This window comes from Amblyomma maculatum, chromosome 1 (assembly GCF_055883805.1).
Source record: "Amblyomma maculatum isolate TAMU_Amacu chromosome 1, ASM5588380v1, whole genome shotgun sequence".
In the NCBI taxonomy this organism is placed as follows: Eukaryota; Metazoa; Arthropoda; class Arachnida; order Ixodida; family Ixodidae; genus Amblyomma; species Amblyomma maculatum.
The window spans coordinates 282,318,505-282,338,046 of NC_139344.1; the positions used below are offsets into that span (position 1 = coordinate 282,318,505).

General features: G+C 47.0%; 1 protein-coding gene across 5 annotated transcripts in view; it reads right to left on the bottom strand.

Moving 5' to 3' along the window:
- Nucleotides 1–19,542, bottom strand: part of LOC146206698 (uncharacterized) — a 102,542-nt gene that overhangs the window by 29,672 nt on the left and 53,328 nt on the right. For 2 of the 5 annotated variants that reach the window (XM_084591504.1, XM_084591499.1), the window contains 3 exons: nucleotides 6,387–6,450; nucleotides 2,603–2,706; nucleotides 371–465 (listed from right to left, as the gene is read on the bottom strand). In XM_084591504.1, the coding sequence (XP_084447630.1) occupies nucleotides 371–465; nucleotides 2,603–2,706; nucleotides 6,387–6,450 (263 nt within the window). The remainder of the gene's footprint in view (nucleotides 1–370; nucleotides 466–2,602; nucleotides 2,707–6,386; nucleotides 6,451–19,542) is intronic. The other 3 variants (XM_084591502.1, XM_084591500.1, XM_084591501.1) reach the window with 3 other exon arrangements.

Sequence of the window (19,542 nt, forward strand, 5' to 3'; positions counted from 1 at the left end):
GCTAGAGCCTGAGTGTCCCTAAAAGTTTTTAGCGGGTTATTGAATAAAGGACAACAGATAGTAGTGCAATATCTGGTTCCAGTTCGTGAGCAAAGCACTACGGCTGCAGGCAAAAGGCGGCGCGAAGACGACAGCGCAAGTGCTTGCACTGTCGCTTTTGTGTTACTCAACGAGTACGTTTTCATTTCATAATAGTATTTCCTTTGGTCATCTACAGAGTTAATGTTGCTAAAACCGCAAGTGACATACAATAAAAGCATATTGAATACTGCAAACACACACCCGCCTAAACAATAAAAACAGGTGTACTGCGAGGTCAATGACCGCCCACTCAAATTAACTGCGCCACCACGGGCTACCGTGTCCTCACCGGTGAGCACCACCTTTCCAGAAACGAAAACCAGCAGCAAGATACTGGGCTGCACCATCCGGTACACCAGACCCGGGAACAGCTCCGGCTCGTAGCTGAAACATGGCCGGGGATAGTACCATGAGCACTAATCATCTGGACAGGCAACTGCGCCACGCTTTCTTTCGCGCTTCCTTCATTCAACGGTTAAAGTAGAAATTAACTACAGGCTATTTCCGAGCTTCACTCGACGGCTGTCTTGTGTCCCTGTTCTCGGGGCTCTCTCGCAAGCATTGTTCATCGTGCTGTTTAGAGTAGGTCTGGAGGAAGGTTAGCTAAAGGCGTTGCGGTTGATGCGGAATAAGGGAGGAATTAGCTTATCATTACACTGCCAGAAATTTCAAAATGGTGGCTATTACGTAGGGTACTTTATCATTCATGGTATATTCCTCCTTTTCTAAAGGCACTTGTCTTCAGCAGCCTTGTAGAGCCGTTTCCGCTACAGTTTGACAGAGAGAAAAAAATACAAACCACAATGCCAGTCGCATTTCTCAGAGCAGAATCAAATCGTGAGCTGCCAGGGACGGGGAAAGCATGCTATATGATCACTAAGAAGCTGGCCCTCCTGGCGGAACATTACAATTTTGAACGGGCGCACTACTACAAGAGCTGATAATAGAAGGATTTTTAATTTTACTTTGGTTCTGGTTTACGGGGTTTAGGTAACGCCCCAAAGTGACTAAGGCTATGAGAGACGGCATAGTGGAGGACTCCGGAATTTTCGACCATCTGGGGTTCTTTAACGTGCCCCGACATCGCACAGCACGCGGACGCCTTGCTTTCCGCCTCCATCGAAAAGCGGCCGCCGAGGCGAGAATTCGATCCCGCTTGCCTGGGCACAGTAGTCCGGCGCCGTAACCCCTGCGCCACCCCAACGGGTTGATAACTAGGAGAATAAGATTGGGATGAAGCGCATTTGGTAATCACTCGCCGATTATGATTAGCAACTTAGCAGTATCACTCAAGAAGAAAGTATATAACAGAGAGAAAGAGAGAGAAGGCAGAGAGGTTAACCAGGAAAGCTTCCGGTTTGCTACCCTGCACTGGGGAAGGGGAATGAGGAGTTTAAAGGAGAATATAACAATTGCACATTATCTGTACGAGGTCAAAGGTCCATTTCTTTTCCTTTTCTTCCTAACCATATCCGCGAAACCAGAAACAGCTGGCCGGAAGTTAAGCGGTCAACACTGAGAATACGGTTACAAAAACGTATCGTAACCTGAATCGTTTTAATACGCCGTCCTTCGCAACTGAAAACACTCAGAGGCCCATTCGTTTTGCACCCTTTCGTGGGCTATCTAACAAGCACAACCCAGGCAGCACTAACCATTGGTTCAATATTGGTATTGTGTTGGCAATGTCCGGCCCAACACATCTCTAGAGCATTTCCAACGCAGTACCAATATTTGGCCTATAGTCTGTGGAAAGCTTTCTTCCGGCCTGACGCTCATTTCCTCTGAGGTGAAATGCTAAAAAAAAAATGGACTCCCGACCTCACAGCGCGCCTTAAACAATGGAGGGGGGTTAACCCTACTTAAACCTTGTTATCAGGAGCGAAAGCACCATCCGCAATGTTTTGAATGTTGCTTCCAAGATATCGGTTAAAGCCGATGTCCTTGTGCAGACGAGACGAAGAGGGCGCTGCTGCCATGTTGCGCGGCCAGTTTGCGGACACGAAAACGTTACGCGATTTTACCGGGCTCTGGACCTCTGGATTAGCGCTTTTGCACTAATAAACACACGCTATCCATGGTACTAGTTGGCTAACCTGCCCTTCAAATCGGACCGCCGTCACCATCCTGTTCATACCGCACAGTTAGAGGCAACGACGCCTTTCAGGCGGCACTGAACCCCCGTAGCACGGTCGTTGACTAAACGAACCAAACCGCAGCGCAAACCTGGCCAGAACCTCTCCCTGTGACGTGTGGACGGTCATAAATCCGCCTCCGGGCTCTCATCGGTTTCAAAGTTGTTTTCTTTTACACATAATTGAGTGAATATGCATATCCCTCCCAACAGCCATCACACCACTGGTTACGTTGGGGAAGCCAGTGCAGGTAGAAAATGTCGGAGAGCTCCAATATGTGGTGGTCGCAACATCTGGAATGTCCTCGGCCACCGACAGCCAACAATTATGGCCTCAACTAACGCATGGCACTCAGGTCGCGCTTCGCCCTTCGGGGCTATACCCACCATGAGAACTGCGAGTGGTTCAGGGCAAGGCTCTCGAGCTTGATGCAGAAGCCAACGTCGCAGCTGGCCACTATGTTCTGCACCTTGAAGTCGGTAAACCTTGCCTGCGAGGGAATTGCGGGAGGACAGTTGTTTCACTCGAGCAGCACACGAAAAACAAGCAGCCGCAGATAAGTATGACGTGAATAGTGTTACAAACAACCAACCCTTGCTCCCGTCCGTATAATGCTTTTCAATGAACTAAAGGTAGCGCCATCTCCTCCATCCTCATGCGCCGCAGCTTCTCTTAAGCGGTGCTAAGGCCGGTCTCGAGGGACAACCGCGCGCTTTCTTCGAGACCGACCGTGCACGGAGTGAGCGCTGGCACTAGGGCTCGCTCGAGCTCTTCAGCGCGTATGTCAAGGCGACAGCCTTTCTAGGTTCATGGTGACGTTCGTGTCCCTTCGCTGGATGTGTCCGCCGGGAGTGTCCGCTGCACTAAATTGTAAAGAAAAATTCCTTCTCCCCCGGGAATCGAACCACTATCCCTCCGATCCCCTAATAAGCGCGCTAACCACTACTGCACGCCGGGCTCGTGAGAAACCGATCGCATTTCTCCTTGTCTAGCGTGAGGGTGATAGTAGCGATGACAATAACGGTGAATTTAGTGACAATGATGATACTAGCGCTAATGATGACTATCAGTTCAGTCGTTCAGTCGTGTCCGACTCTTCGTGACCCTATGGACCATGTCACGCCACGCTTTCCGGTCTCTCACTATCTTCCTAACATCACATAACTTCATCTGCAGTGCCTCGAGGATGCCATCTAACCATCGCGTTCGCTGCCTACCCCTTCTCCGGCGACCCTCAACCTTTCCCAACATCAAATCTTTCTCCAGCGACTCCTCTCTTCTCATCAGATGACCAAAGTAGCTGAGCTTTAACTTTAGAATTTGACCCTCCAATGAGCAGTCAGGGTTTATGGTCGACAATATCGACTGATTTGATCTTCTGGCAGTCCAAGGAACTCTCAAGAGTCTTCGCCAGCACCACAATTCAAACGCGTCAATTCTTCGGCGGTCAGCCTTTTTCACAGTCCAACTCTCGCATCCATACATCACAACTGGAAAGACCATAGCACGAGTTATACGATCTTGGTTGGCAGACTAATGTCTCTGCTGTTTACTAGTCGGTCAAGGCTAATCATTGCTCTCTTTCCCAGAAGCAGGCGTCTCTTAATTTCATGGCTGCAGTCTCCTTCCGAGGTAATCTTGGAGCCCAAGAACAGAAAATCTGTCACAGCTTCCACTTCTTGTCCATTGGTGATCCAGGACTTAATAGGGCAAGACGCCATGATCTTTGTCTTTTTAATGTTCAGTTTAAGCCCAAACTTCTCACTCTTCTTGTACGCGCATCAGAAGTCTCTTGAGTTCCACTTCACTTTCTGCCATTAAAGTGGTATCATCCGCATATCTAAGGTTGTTGATACGTTTTCCAGCAATGATGACTATAGGGGATGAAAATAACGATGCAGTCAGTGAAAAGAGTCCTGCAAAGTGGTTCCGCTCTTGACTTGCCGCAGAAACATCGAGTGAATGTCGATAAAGCTTTGCACCTAAACGCTTCCGTTGGTAGCTCTCAAACTGCCGCATGGGTTCAACCTCCGCCTCTAAGCGTCGGCGAAGTCTCTCAACCCTTTTACTAAGCTCCAAAAGCGAATCACCCACCAGCAGTCTGCGTGTAGTTATCTTACAGCAGCGGTAAAGCTGCCGAAGTGAGATCTAGACCGACACAGTGAAGTGACCTCTCCAGGCTGCGCTCTATCGTTTGCCGCATGTCAGAACACATTACTCAATGTCAAGTGCCTTTTTTGTGAAGTGAAGAAACCCGTCGGCAGTAGTCTGCCAGGCGTGAGCGCAAGATGACCCCGGCCGCGGCGGCTGCGTTTGCGATGGCGGCGAAACGTGAGAAATCCCACTCTGACGCTTGGCAGGCAGCTTCCTCGGTTTGTGCTTCCGATGAACGAAGGCCGAGGGAAAAACATCGAGATTTTTTTTTCTTTTTTTTTTTTCAATTGTTTCCATCGTTAAATCAGCCCAGCCGATTCTATGCCTCAAAAATCGTCCTCCGTGCCGCTTCTCGATTCGCGGATGGCATCGTTAATACCCGTCACTTTCATGTGTGCTGCACTCGAAAGCGCACCAACACGACATCCCGAACGAGAAGCTACGCGAGACAGAGCACGAATTAGGTGTGGAACCTAGTAGCGAACGTGGAGTTGATATGCGCCGCGCGCGCTGTTTGGCACCGCGGGAGAATAGGTATTTAAACAAACAAGAACAAAGTGCGAGAAACCTCTGACTGCATTAGGCAAATGGGAGAGTCGAGCGCCGTGGGCGCAGGCGATGATGCAGGCGGCAATCCTCACAAGATGGCGTACTTTTAGTTTATTGAGGGGCTTTGCTCCCAAATCCGGAATGCTACCCTCTGTCATTGGCGCCATGCACCAGGTGTAAATCAAAAAGAAATTTCGCTTTGCACTGCGCACATTAACGACCGTAATCACGATCAAAAATTATCATGCCAAAGACAGAGGCTCCACATGCCTATGTTATTAGCAACGCTAGTTGAAAAACTGAGCAATAAAAAAAGCCGAAAAGAAGCACGAATAACGATAGCGTGAAAAACAGGACCTGTTCCACGTATTTTGGCGCCCGTATGCTTTTTATAAAGTTCTCAGAGAAAGAGCCTGCTCTCTTGAACGCACATTATTTGTTAGTCTTCCTTCGTTATTTTCTTTGAGAGATGTCCAGGTATTTTTGCTAAAACCGAAGCAAAAAGGAATATACATATATGTGCAGCTGAGAAGGGTGCAGAAAGGGATCTTTCCTCACGGAATTATGCTCGAATACGCATCGTATATTGTTGGGAATATTCGCTACTGTGCGAATATTTAGTGAGCAATCGCGAAGAGCTAGCGCCAGTGCTGCAGTGATGCGCTATTACTTTATGCAGTTAATTACAGCTCTTAAAAATGAAACACTGATCTCCATTAGGTAGTCGGAACATGAAATCAGTATGTAAACTCTACGTTCTGCGCATATGAAAAGTACATTTTGCCGTTCGTGACGGAGCAAGCTGATTAGCGCCACGTCTCATCACGGCGCCCAAGATCCAGCATCAAGGGTTGGTTTGACTGCCTGAACAGCTAAACTCTGAAGGAATGTGCGATGCATTATGAATGGACCGCGTGACAGCACTGAACCCATTCGCCCTGCGCATACCAATCGCGGCAGCATACATGTCCCTTTTTTTTTTTTGTGTGGAAAAATACGGCACGCCTTATTCGAAAAGAATTCGAAAACTTGACAACCAGTTATATTCGTTTCGGAATAATTATGAACATGTACTATTTGATTCGCTCAACGAAACAAATAAAAAAACATATTCGCACATGCCTACCGCAGTAGAAAAATGTTGGCACGGATGTGCATACGCCGTATTGATTTACAACGAATGCCTCGTTAGTAGACGACGCACTATCATTGTCCCCTTATCTCCGGAAAGGCAAGGGTCGCAGGATCACCTGAGCAGCTTAGAACTTTTTTTTTTCTTCCACGTTTTCATGCAGGGATCTCCTGAGCGTCTCGAAAGCTTCCGTGAACGCTGCATTGTCACCATATAGAACGTTGTGGAATCGAGTGGAGCTTCACAAAGTGAGTCACACTGTCAGTACAAATGCAGAATGTTTTCCGAACTGGCCACTTTACTGGACAACACAGTATTCAAGAAGCGCAGCTTACGTTATATCCCAACTTCTGCGTGATCCGAGCAAACTTTCTGGCTGCAATCCTGGCCTGCAGTTCACTGTAAAAATAAAAGTAAATAACGTTTAAAGATCTCGTGTGAACTACCAATTATGCCGGTAAGAAAAACCACTTCAAGCGCTCGTGCACCCCTAAACGATATGGCTAGTCAAGCTCTGCCATTCTAAGGTGGTGACAACGGGTCTGGTGTTTTCTTCCAGGGATCATTTACAGCCAACGCTCCTAGATCATCCAAGTTGGTAAACTGCATCAAAGAGTGGCTGGTCCCAGAGGCCACTTTCCTAGAATGTATGTAAGCGTGTATGTATATAATTGTTACAAGGGAAGCACTGAGGCGTAGCTGCAACTATTCGCCGTCAGGGACACACTCGGAGGACAAACGCACCCTAGCTTCAGTGTCGTCGTTGTTCCTCACACCACAGCGGCAAAATGTCTTCGTTGCCTCAAGAATGGTACCGTAAAAATACCCCCCCCCCCCCCCCCCACGGAAGAAGCAGAGTCCTGGTGCGTACTACACAGGTGAGCGCGAATGATTTATATATATATATATATATATATATATATATATATATATATATATATATATATATATATATATATATATATATATATATATATATTGTTACGCCGCGAGGCGGTGCATTGAGAAGCAGCAGAAGCAGACGAGGTAGAAGCGGCGGGAGCGAGGCGGGCGCAGACTGATCCGGGGTTTCTGAGCCGTGTGCGTCCGTCCTTCATGCGAAGTTCACCTGTATTAAAACCATTTCATCCGTTACATTTGGTGCTAGGCGCAGGGTAAAAACGTTCTGAATCCGCCAGTACCTCGTCGCAGCCGTCGTGCAGCAGGTTTGCCACCTTTATCTCCTCAACAGTACCTTTCAATGGCTACCACCCGCACGACGCAGACTCATGAACAGCGACCTGAAGAGACGACGACCTTTCCCCACCAGCGAGAGCCACGTACGTTCCACGGTGAGCCCGAAGATGACGTTGAGGAATGGCTCTGACATTACGAAAGATGCAGCAAGTACAACCGCTGGAACTCAATCGCACGTCTGTACAATGTTCTTTTCTTCCTCGCTGGCACGGCTCTGACTTGCTTTGATAATCCCGAAGAAATCCTGACAACCTGGGACCGATTCGTTGCAGAAATTACGAAGTCCTCTGGGGATACCCTTGCGAAGAAGGAACGCGCTGAGCATCAGCTTTCCCAGAGAGCCCAGATGCCCGGTGAGACATGCACGCGTTACATCGAGGAAATAATGAAGCTTTGTCGCATTGTAAACTGGCAGATGTCAGAAGAAGACAAGGTAGGGCACCTTCTCAAGGGGATTGCTGAGGATGTGTAACTTCCTCATTTCGCGGGACACCCTTACCACAGCAGCAGATGTCATCAAGCAGTGCCTGGCATTTGAGGCGTTAAAGGCACGTCGGATAGCGCCCAAATTTCGCCGTCTTTCTAAGGTGACAACTGTTTCCGGTATCACATTCCGGAGGCTGAAGACATTGCTTCTATGATCAGGAGGATTATACGCGAGGAGCTGGATATTCAGCGGCAACGGATAAATTTTGATGTACCTTACCACCCGACATCGAGGTCCGTATTATCATGGGAACAACGCACGCCATGGGCTGCACAAAATAACAACGAACCATATTACAACAATGGCGTGGAGCGGACGTCGACCCTACAACCAACATCGCACCCTTATATCCAGCAGCGTCCAGCCCATTCGTATGATGTGCCTCGTGGCACTCCTCGTCGCGCTTCTGTCGCCCCATCTCGGCCTCCAAGGGATCCTGAACTGAACTATCAGACCCGCCAACCACCCGTATGTTACGGCTGTGAGGGCAGCGGACATATCTTCAGCTTTTGCCCTCATCGTCAAATTACCCGACCCCCTGTCCAACGAGCACCGCGCTTCACGAATGGTGCCCAGTGGGAGCAGCAGCCACCCGCTACCTTCTATCGGCCCTCTTCCCCTCAACGCCACGCACGGAATGACTCCCCTGTGTCCGATCGCAGCATCACTCAATTAAGGTCCGGGTTCCCTCGAGGAGGAACCCGCACGTTCGGCTATCAGGTGTTGACCCGGACGTCCTTCCGGATGATTTGGTGGCGGTCGCCAACCGCAGGAACCCCGGATTATGCCTCGATCCAGAAACATGCAAGGTCAGACTTTCTTTTACTCAGCGATCTGGGCAGCGAGTGCACATCACCGAGGTCGACCCTCCCGCCTTCTCCCGACTTCGCGCCGCACGTAGGGTCACGATCGGTTGGACTTCAGTAGAAGTCCAGGAGGATCTACATGTGTCTTTATGTATCTTTGTGCACAGTATGGTCATGCCCTTCGAGCTTGTACACAAAAAACGTCCCCGGATAAGGCGTGTTGTACTCGATGCGCCGGTTCGCACCCCCTTGCGCAGTGTCCCAGACCGATTAAGGACCCAAACGTAAAATGCGCCCCATGCGCAACGGGAGGCCGCCCTTGTGCCCATCCTGCTGGTGACGTCACCTGCACTATCTTGCAGGATCGAGTGGCTCGAATACGGGCAAGAACCAACTATGGCTTTTAGGACCACGGCAACCCCTCGTCCCAACCTTAATGTTAATTTCTTACAAGTAAATTTGGATCACACACGCTGCGCGACTGCCCTCATGGTTAAATGCATTCAAGATTATGACATCACAGTAACTGCTGTCTGCGATCCATACATTACCCCTAAAAAAGAATTTGCAGGAATTCCCCCTTCATTTCATAAAATTTACTGTACTGAAAATCCCCGCTGCGTTGTATTGCTCCACAATCCTAATTTCGATGTCTTTCCTACTTTCATTTCACCTGAGCTTGTTGCCATTTTGTGTTCGACATCGACTTATCAACTTCTTTTCATAGCAGTATATATACCACCTCGCGCAGATATCGAAAGCCTTCATGCTTTACTGGCAACTTGTGTACAGACTTCACCTACAGATAATATTATCATTTGTGGTGACTTTAACGCAAAAAACATCCTTTGGGGCGGAAGTGTTACGGACCTAAGAGGAACTCACGTTCAAGCATTTGCTGCATCCAATAACTTGGTTGTTATTAATAATCCAAATTCCTTGCCAACATATGAAACTCCGTACTCTTCAAGTTGGATTGACATCACATTGGCTTCCCCAAACTTACTAAACGAGGCTTATTTTTGGGACGTTTTGCCAGATTCATCCCTTTCAGAGCACAGATTTATTTCTTTTTCTTTCATTTCTCAACCTTCATCACAGTTTAAGAGGCTTACTAGAGCCAGCTCATGTCGCTTAATTTCCCAGTTAGCGTGTCTGAATTGGTTTCAGCATTTTTACAATCATCAGATCTATTCAGCGCCTGCCCTTGGTAGCGTCCTTTCAAAATTTAATCAGATATTTATCAAACTCTACAACGAAAACTTGCGTTCTGTTAAATCTACATTTCCTGAGGGATCTGTTTGGTGGTCGGTTGATTTGCGCATGGAGCGCTCACGTGTTCGGGCTCTTCGACGTCGTTTTCAACGTATTTCCGATCCTACACAGAGAATTTACCACCGCTCGATTTATTGTAAAGCTCTTGCTGTCTATAGAGCTAACATCAGGCGCACACATGACAATTATGTAAAGGAACTTTGCCCAAATGCTACAAGGAAATTACTTTTTGGCAAGCCATACAAGTATGCTTTTGGAAAGCTCAGGACTCCCTCAATAATTCCTATGCTGAGATACCCTGACGGTACCTATACAGAGACGTTTCAAGACACTACATAGCTTCGGATGAATACGCATATCGCTGTGGACGATCCTTCTTTAGATCTACCTTTACATAATCACGTTAGGGATGATATTAAGCAGCCTTATAATAACTCAGTCCAGGATCCACCGTTCACTCTTGAAGAAATTGAGGCTGTTATAACTTCAATGGATTTAACGTCTTCTGCTGGCCCCGATCTTATCTCTCCTCGTTTTGTCGTTTCCTTGTTTAATGCTCATCCCTTCTTTTCCTCAATTTTCAATTCTTCTCTGTTTTTGGGTCACTTCCCTCAACCATGGAAAATAGGCAGAGTTTTTTTTTTTTTTTTATTCCCAAACCCAACAGACCACCGGACCTTCCGAGCTCATACCGCCCGATTTGTATTAATTCTTCATTTGGTAAAGTACTTGAGCGCTTACTTTATGGTCGACTGTACTACTTTTTATCAAAAAATAACTTGCTTCACAGCAATCAGTATGGTTTCACTCACGGCCGGAATTCTGTCCAGGCCATTTATAAATTACATAAAATATTACAGGATTACAAACAACAGAAGCACCCTGTGGTTTTAATTTCTCTGGACTTTAAAGATGCATTTGATAGTGTTTGGCACCCTTTAATTTTGCGTTTTATAAGGCAGCATCGATGTCCAAAAAATATATATTCCCTTTTAGCTTCCTTCTTAGATAACCGACATTTAACACATCAATCTCCTTCTTGTTCTATTTCGGCTCCTTCTCTTGGTAGTCCGCAAGGTTCGCCTCTTTCTTCATTACTTTGGAACCTTTATGACCTCCTAAATATATATCTCCCTTCCCCAATTCACATTCAGGCATATGCCGACGACACCATTATCCTTGTACCTGGTAAGACAAGTCGCGAGTTATCTACAAGGGCAACCAGCGTTCTGACTTTAGTCCAGCAATGGTGCACCGAAAATCGTGCTCAGTTAAACGCACAAAAATGCCCTTATGTTTTATTTCATAATGGAGTACCAGCATTACATAAGCGTAAACCCACCATCCGTCTTGGAACTCACAGCCTTAAGTGCGAGCCAACTATCAAATTATTAGGGGTTGTTTTTGATTCGTACCTTACCTTATTCCCCATATAAATCACTTGCAAACTAAAACTTTGGCCTCTACCACTAAGCTCCTTAATTGGTTTAATTTACACTTTCGCGTTTCACCTTCTCATTTGCGTCAAATTTATCAAGTCATTCTCCCCTCGATTACATATGCTGCCCCTGCATGGTGGTATCACTGTCCTCTTTCTAGACTAAGAGATCGCGTCCTATCACTACAGCGAATACCACTCCTCGCTCTTACTGGCGCCTACGCTACCACGCGAACAGCTGCACTTTGCGTTCTTGCAAATGTTGTTCCGTTGCCTATTCATCTAGACCAGTTATGTGCCGAGTTCAAGCTTTTTACACTCCGGCAACCTATAGTTTATGGCAACGTTACATACAACCGTTCTGAAATAAAGCCATTGTTCAATCCCTGGGCTGATCATCCCTCAATCAAGTTTAAATTTCATTTTATTCAACTCACCTACCAGGAAGCCATGTTTTGTTCTTCCCAACGCGCACTGCATATCTATACTGCTGGGTCCTTCACACTTGCTCCGCGGGCGCAGCTTTTGTAGTACTTAACTCAACCCAAAACATATTTGTTCATCGCCTTTCTTTGCAGCCACCTCCCAGTGCGTATGAAGCGGAACTTGTAGCCTTTAATTCTGCAGTTGAATATGCTCTTAACAACCCTCCCACTACGCCTATTCATTTCTATACAGATTCTCCGTCTCTGCTTACTGCCATCTCTTCAGTAAATTCGTTTAACCCCACAATTCTCACCATTAAAAAGAACCTGTCGCGCTTATCGTCTCTCGCTACATTCATGTTACTCCAATTCCGGGGCCACTCCGGCATTTATGGCAATGAGTTGGCCGACCAAGCAGCTGGTAGCGCAGGCCAGTACGGCCGTTTACATCCTTCTACTCTTTCAAAACGTTATGTCTGTTCACGCTTACATCGTTCTTCCCTTGTTTTGTGGAGCACATATTGGCGCGAAAATAATGGCAGCACAGAATTATTTAATTGGATACCCGATACCCTCAATATACGACGCATTTGTCCGCCCCGTAATGCGATTACAACTCTAATTACAGGGCATGGCAGATTTCCTTTTTATTTTAAAAGAGTACGTCTCTCCTCCTCTTCACTTTGTTCCTGTGGCAAGATGTGTAATGACGTCCGTCACTACTTCCAAGACTGCTCTCTTACTGCTCCTTTTGTTTCTCGCCTGAAGTCTTTTTGCTCATCAGATATAACAACGTCTAAATACCCGACGTTGCTTCGGAATCCTGTCGCTTGTGCAATTTTAATTCAAATGGTTCAACACATAAGCAGCACTATACCTGACTATTGTCGCTGACATTCTTCTCTTATGTGAACTATTTGCTTGCTATTTCGCATTCTTCAAATTATATGCCGCAGGGTTTATTTTTCTACGTATCTCCTCTGAAAGGTTACCTGTGTGTTTTCTGTTTCTCTTTATTTCTGTCCTAATCCATTATATATATATACATATTCTTTTCGAAACGTGCGTTCCAATTATGTACGTAATTATTTAGATTTGATTTCCTTTTCTTTTTTCTCTAATATTTTCCTTGAATCCATTGTTTTTCTTCTCAGGTATCATTTATTTCTCTCCTTTTTTTTTCTGGCTGCCTTATACTTGAGTGATTTTTGACCTGTTTCCTGTTGTGGCGTGCACGCTGCTGTTGCCAACAGTCCATCCTTGGCTTTACAAGCACCAGTGGATTTCCGTTAGATCCTGTACTTGAGACTGGGGATGAGGGACTCCTCGGAGTTTCCTGCCGACCTCCAACCACGCTCTGTACAGAGGAGTACTTTCAGCCTATCTGATTCGGACACGCCCACTTGCCTGCATGGGGGCGCCTATGGTTGTAGTGCGCAGATCACTTCTACTGGATCACGTTTCTACGTGTCCATTGGTATTTCGTCGTGGCGTGCCCTTCGATGCCGCCAACTCTCCATCTTGGTTTTTACAAGCACCAGCGGATGACCTGCTGATCCTGTGCTTGAGCCTGACGGTGGTGGGGGCGAGAGTCTCGTCGGAGGGTCCTGAAGACCCCCTACCACGCTATGCACAGGGGAGGGCTCCGTGCTCCTGTGTTGAGCAGAGTGCTTAAGGCATGCCTTTCAGTTTTCCTGGATGTGCCTGTGACTGCAGTCACTCTTGCCTACAGAGCCAGGTCCGTATGGACAGCATGCATACTGCTATGAAATGAGTGGAGTTATGTTTTTTTTCTTATTCCTCTGTGATATGTGACATTTTACTTGTTTTGCCTTTTCTGCTGCGGTTGTCACATGAGTCCGATATAGTAATGCAGTAGTTTTTTTTTTTATGTATCTTCCTCCATCGTTTCTCTTACCCGTGCATTTTGCGGTTAATATAATCTGGTTTATTGACGGACGTCTTTTCGCATCAGACTAGATTTAATAGTTTTTTTTCTCTCTCTTAATGTTTTGTCTAGGTATTGCAATTCTTTCTCATCCCCTACCTCTTGTCTGCGGTGTCGGCACTTAATTTTTTTTTTCTTTTGCTTGATTCTTCTGTTCCTAAAATCAGTATTTTTTCTCTCTTTAATTTGTGGACCAACGATTACAATGCCGTAGGAGACTAATGCTCTATTGTTCACCTGATTTTTTATTTCTTTGTTGGGGACTGTCCTGTTTACTATTCTACCTCAGTCTCCCTTTTTTTATGCTTTGGGTTTCGTACGTCTGCCTCTCTCTCCGTATTGTTATTTGCCATTTTGTGTGACGGTGGTTTTGCTGCTGTTCTGGTTCCTGTTTTGTTTCATTTGCAGGTCTGGATGCTACCTTCTGGGTTTTTATTTTTATTCTTCTTAAACCAGCGTGGACCACCTTGCGACATGGACCTCGTTTTTTTTTTTTTTTAATACCTTCTATCGCTTTTAAAAAGTGCTTTTTTTTTTATCTCGAGCTTCTGCTTTTTTTTATTTATTTTTAATTGGTTTTAAGCCTGCCAAAGCTTTTGCTAGTCAGGGCTCCCTCTCATTTTTTTTTTTTCTCAGTTTGAGAGGACGAATAAAATGGTAAAATGGTAAGACCCATGTATGACGGAGGGGAAGCATGCACCCACTGTGACAGGATCCGTTCTGTGTCGTTTCGGGAACAATAACGCTCTCGCCGGAGTGAATGTCAGCGAAGGGGGAGAGCTCGGGAGAACAGGAGGGCCGCTTATCGCAGTGCATAACGCCAAAGAAGTACGGGAACGATGCTATGAAACGACACGACCGAATTGGCATTAACTGTAGCGTTGAAATAAACACATGCAATGTCATCGCTTAGGCGACATGGGGCGGAAGGAAACGTACGTTTCGTTCTCGTATTTGCTTTCCCACCTCTCTCTGTAAGAGAGGGGCCCGCGTACAGGTTAAGGTTGTGAATCAGGGCCTGAAATTTGGCCGGCCAATTGACCATTTGCGGAAAAGCTCCTGCACATGCGCGGCAAAGGCGCAAATAGTGCCCTCAGTAGGCGATTTCGTTTTGGTTGGAAAACATGACCAATGTCAGGGACAATGAAATGAAAGAGCACAATGGTGAGCGAAGCCCTACGTGCACCTATTTAGTGGACGGTTTAAGGTACCAATCAAACTCGCATGCTTTGCACAAGGGCGAGGAAGTTAAATGTTTCACTGCTTTCCTCTAGCACGTATCGTGCGCTCAGCACTGTCTACCCGTGCATTCTTGCGCTGTAGTGCGGCGAATGATTTGAGCTGCTTGTCTCGCTTTCGACGTGTGTGTGTACCTTTGGCTCGGGAAAACATGTCACGTATTTAAAAGTAAAGCCGGACACGTGTAAAAAGGTAGTCTGGATATTTCATGAATGGTTCCCGAGTGCGCGTCGTCTGCTCACGAAGGAGTGTTGGTGTCCTCTTCCGCTGATGCTTTGAGGAGGCGCTGTTCTCTCGCATTTTCTTCTTTTTTGTCGGGGCCGTAATTCGTTCATAGGTGTTTTGTTCTTCTACAGTAGCCACCCTTACGAAAAAGGGCCAATCTCCGTTTTGAGACAAGTAGGTGTAGGCTGGCGCCTTTGACATGTAGATTGCTGGAGTGAGTATATACCTTCACCAAGAGCTATCACCTTACAGAATACGTCAGTGCGGAAGGAGCATCCTGTGCCCTCACAGAAACACTCAACAGCAGCCCTGCAGCATGCTGGCAGGTTTCGCTGAGCCTGCAATAGGGGACCCAAGCATCGCAGGGTGGCGCTGCGGGGGCCAGTGAACAGCGCCCTCTCCGGCTAACGCCATGTAATTGGTCGGGCAGAGTGAATAGCTCGCCTGTAGACTCGTGTTTTTGCGGCTTCTGAACGTGGAGGCAACTCACTTTGCGCGCGCGCGTTCTTTGTCGCTCGCATTGCTGAAAGCTGCTGAAGACCGCAGTCTACTCGCTTTTCGCGCTTGGATTTCCGTGCTGAAAGAAAGCTGTCTTGCGCGCGCGCGCTCCTGTTTCTACTTTTCAAACTCGCGCTTGGACGAAGTGGTGTTTGAAGCGAGTGTGCAACAATCTACACGCTTCGGTGAAGTTTTAAGAAAATAGCCGACAGCGGTGGCTATTTTCGTAGCTCAAATGTCAAAGAGCTGTTAGTCAGCCATGTGAATTCTGTTGAGCATATTGTAGAAGACAATGCTGTTATCGTGAAGGCTAAGTGCGCGTCGCAGGTCAGCGACCACGTCGTGTACGACGTGGGATTTGAGGCAAGTATTTCATTTTTATTATACCCATTTCATTAAGGCCCAGATTTGAAAGGCGCATGCAACAATTCGATGCGCAGTTTGCTTTAATTTCTGAAGAGCTTGCAGATGTAATCTAGTTGGTGCCTATGAACTTTGTAAACATACGTAGATTCGTTCGCATCTCAGGCACGCTTTTCGGTATATGCCAATATGTTAATTTTGATGCCGAGCTCAGAACATTTTATACGTAACTTCCACCTGAATAGAATGTGCATTCACGCGTATACGAAGAAACATCAACCCTTCTGCTGCGAACGAGATATTTTTGCATTTTAATTTTCGAGAATCGCATTCAGCTCTTAATAACTGGTCCCGCAGTTGATCGAGTAATTTCAATCCCACAGAGTAAATGACAGTTCTGGACAAAATCTAGAAAAACAAATTGTCGCTGCGTGGTTATTACTTCATTGTTCCTATAGCTGTTATATTGGTATATAACTGTTTTATTCAATCACTCGCCCCGCCGATGTGGCTCACGCGTTAGGGACTGCTGGTCATGACGACGCGGGTTTGATCCCGGCCGCCGCTCGCTGGAGGCGAACTGCAAGAAGGTATTTAGGAATATAGGTGCCCGTTAAATAATCATGGAAGAGGGAGGAGGGGGGTGAAATTTTCAGGTCTCCAATACAGCTCCCCTCATAGCCTTGTCGCGCTGAGGTGTACGTTAAACACTACAAAACTAAACGAATATGTTCACTCAATTGTATCCTTGCTTTCAGGTCATTTTATATATCCAGCCTTGGAGCTTCAGTGTCTGATTTCTAAAGAAGAAACAATCTGCGTCTTAGCATGAGTTGCGAGGCATCATCCTTGCTCTCTTTTGTTAGTTTTGCTCCGTACGTAATGAGTTCGAAATGAACCAAGCGGCCCGTCTCTGTTATGTGACATGTTTCTTTCGAGCTAGCATGGACATGCCCTGCAAAGCGCCAGATTGCGATTTCCCGTACCAAGTGTACCTGCAAGGCACGAATTCAGGGGCGCTGCACGCATGCTGCTGCTGTGTGCTGTTTAATGAACTCCCGCGAAGATGAGTCCTGCACAAGACAGGCACAACAATGGGGCAAAACCCAGCGGCAAAAATCAGAAGCCCTCTTTAGAGAGCAGCTGGGCCTTAATGAAATGGGTATAATAAAAATGAAATACTTGCCTCACATTGCACGTCGTACACGATGTGGTCGCTGACCTGCCTCACACACACACGAGTAGACACACACTTAGCCTTCACGATAACAGCGTTGTCTTCTACAATCTGCTCAACAGAATGCACATGGCTGACTAACATATCTGCCTTTTTGACATTTGCGGTGCGAAAATAGCCACCGCTGTCGGCTATTTTCTTAAAACCACATCGAAGCGTGTAGATTGCTGCACACGTACTCGCTTCAAACCCCACTTCGTCCAAGCGCGAGTTTAAAAAGTAGAAGCAGGAGCGCGCGCGCGCAAGACAGCTTTCTTCAGCACGGAAATCCAAGAGCGCCAAAAGCGCGTGCGAAGCGAGTAGACTGCGGTCAGGGTGCGAGCGCGCGCAAGCAGCTTTCAACAACGCGAGCGACAAAAAACGCGCGCAAAAAGAGTTGCTTCCGCGCGCAGAAGCCGCAAAGACACGAAAGTCTACAGGCGAGCTGTTGTGACAGCCAACAACACAGCAATACACTTCCCCACATTTCGAGCGTCGCGGAACCACTCCAGCCATGTTTTAAACTCAGCTGTGACACCTGTGTGCATGCCTGCGAAGCCACGGCGGCGGGCCGGCGCGAACACTCACAAAGAGAGGTAACTAGCGACGCGAGCAGCACACGAAGCCGCCAAAACACGTTCGGTCAAGCGCCGCCCCCGACCAATGCTTCGAAATTTTGCCGCATGTGGAGGAGCGCGCGCTGCAGTCGCGCAGCCAAAGTTGAGGTTGGGTTCCTATAAGGAGTAAAGAAACCCAGTATTGCTCACTATTTCATGCAGTCTTAGGACAGCCATTTGTCTGCAACGCGTTTCTATCTAAGCTCAGCACGCGCCATGCAACAGCGACACTTGTACGTATTATCAAGGGACTTTAGTACGTATTGGACGCGAGCGCCACCACTGGAGCGAACTGCGCTAGCGTCGACCTAAGGGAGCAAGTGGGATCCCGTGACTCCTCTGACTGCTGCTGGAGCAGACGTTCGATTGAATTTGTGCATTTTAAAAGCTAATAGTCGCGTTTTATTTCTGTAGTTTTGTTTGATAACCATTCTACGTTCGATCTTGCATCGTTGCTGAAGTGTATTTACGTTGTTGCCATGGTCCGTTATTGCTCTGCATCCGGACGTATGCGACGGAAACAGGCGCAAGCTCCCATTGCTACCCGAAAAATAAGCTCACGGGATCTTCCTTATTCAAGATTTGAATGGGCAAAGAAGCGAGTGGTCATTCTCATGTGTGCAGCAGATATTTCAGCGAGCAAGATTTCGTCCATGGAGTTCGCGCTAAACAGTTTGGTGACTAGCAGCAGAAGTAACGGGTTTTAATTTGCGCTTATCACTTGTGAAGCTAACGAAGACGTATTGCTGGCAAGATGGAAAGGATGCTGCCTTCATGGAGCAGTAAGCTTTCTGAACAAGGAAGGATCGTGCGAAAGACAAAAGATCTCATTCTTCTGAATGAAGGCGTTGGCATGTAAGTTTCACTGAAGTGAACTAAACATTCTGCAGCCACGGTATGCATGATGAGTAGTCTCAAGTAACGTCTGATGTAATTTCAAATGTCAGAGTATGAGAATAAATGGGAAATAAAGCATTACATGTTGTGATATGCTGAGGTATGCATCAGTAAAGCTACTCTGCGCGGGGAAAACAAATATGCGCGCCAGAACCATATATGATTGCCAATGACGTACGGTAGTCAGTGCGTAAGAATTCGCTGCGTGGGAAGCACTTCCTATAAAAATTAAACCACGTCTTCCCCACACTGTACCTTGTCTGTTGTATTATGTTCAAGGGAGCAGGTGAACGGCGCCGTTTCCGCCGGCGCTATTTGAAGGCGGTCAGCATCGGTCAGGCGGCTGGCAGCTCTGCTTCCTCTAGCAAATAATTCTTGTAATTGAGATTCACTGGCAGCTGATTGTTGACTGGTTGCATGGAAGCATCAGTTCCTTCCATAATGGCAACAACGCTGGCCAGTCCACGTGCTCGTCCAAGTAAACTTTCCAGTGAGGCCCACGCTTCTGCAGCTAGCTGAATCGAAGTGCTCTCTTGCTGAATCAAAGGGCTATAATACCTCAAATTAAGCTTAAACAGGCCCAAATCGAATTGTAAATAAATAAATATGTGAATGTAGCATTAGCGCGCAACTAAACTGCATAGGAAACGATCGGACAGAAACAGCTCAACGCGCGTTATCCCACTTAGTGCGTCAAGCGACGACGACATACAAGGCGCGAAAGACGAAGTCGTTGATGGGGTCGGTTGTGCGCAGCGCATCCGCCCCTTTCCGAAGTGGCTGGGCGTTCTTACTCGGTTTTATAAGCGTTCTGCAGTCGA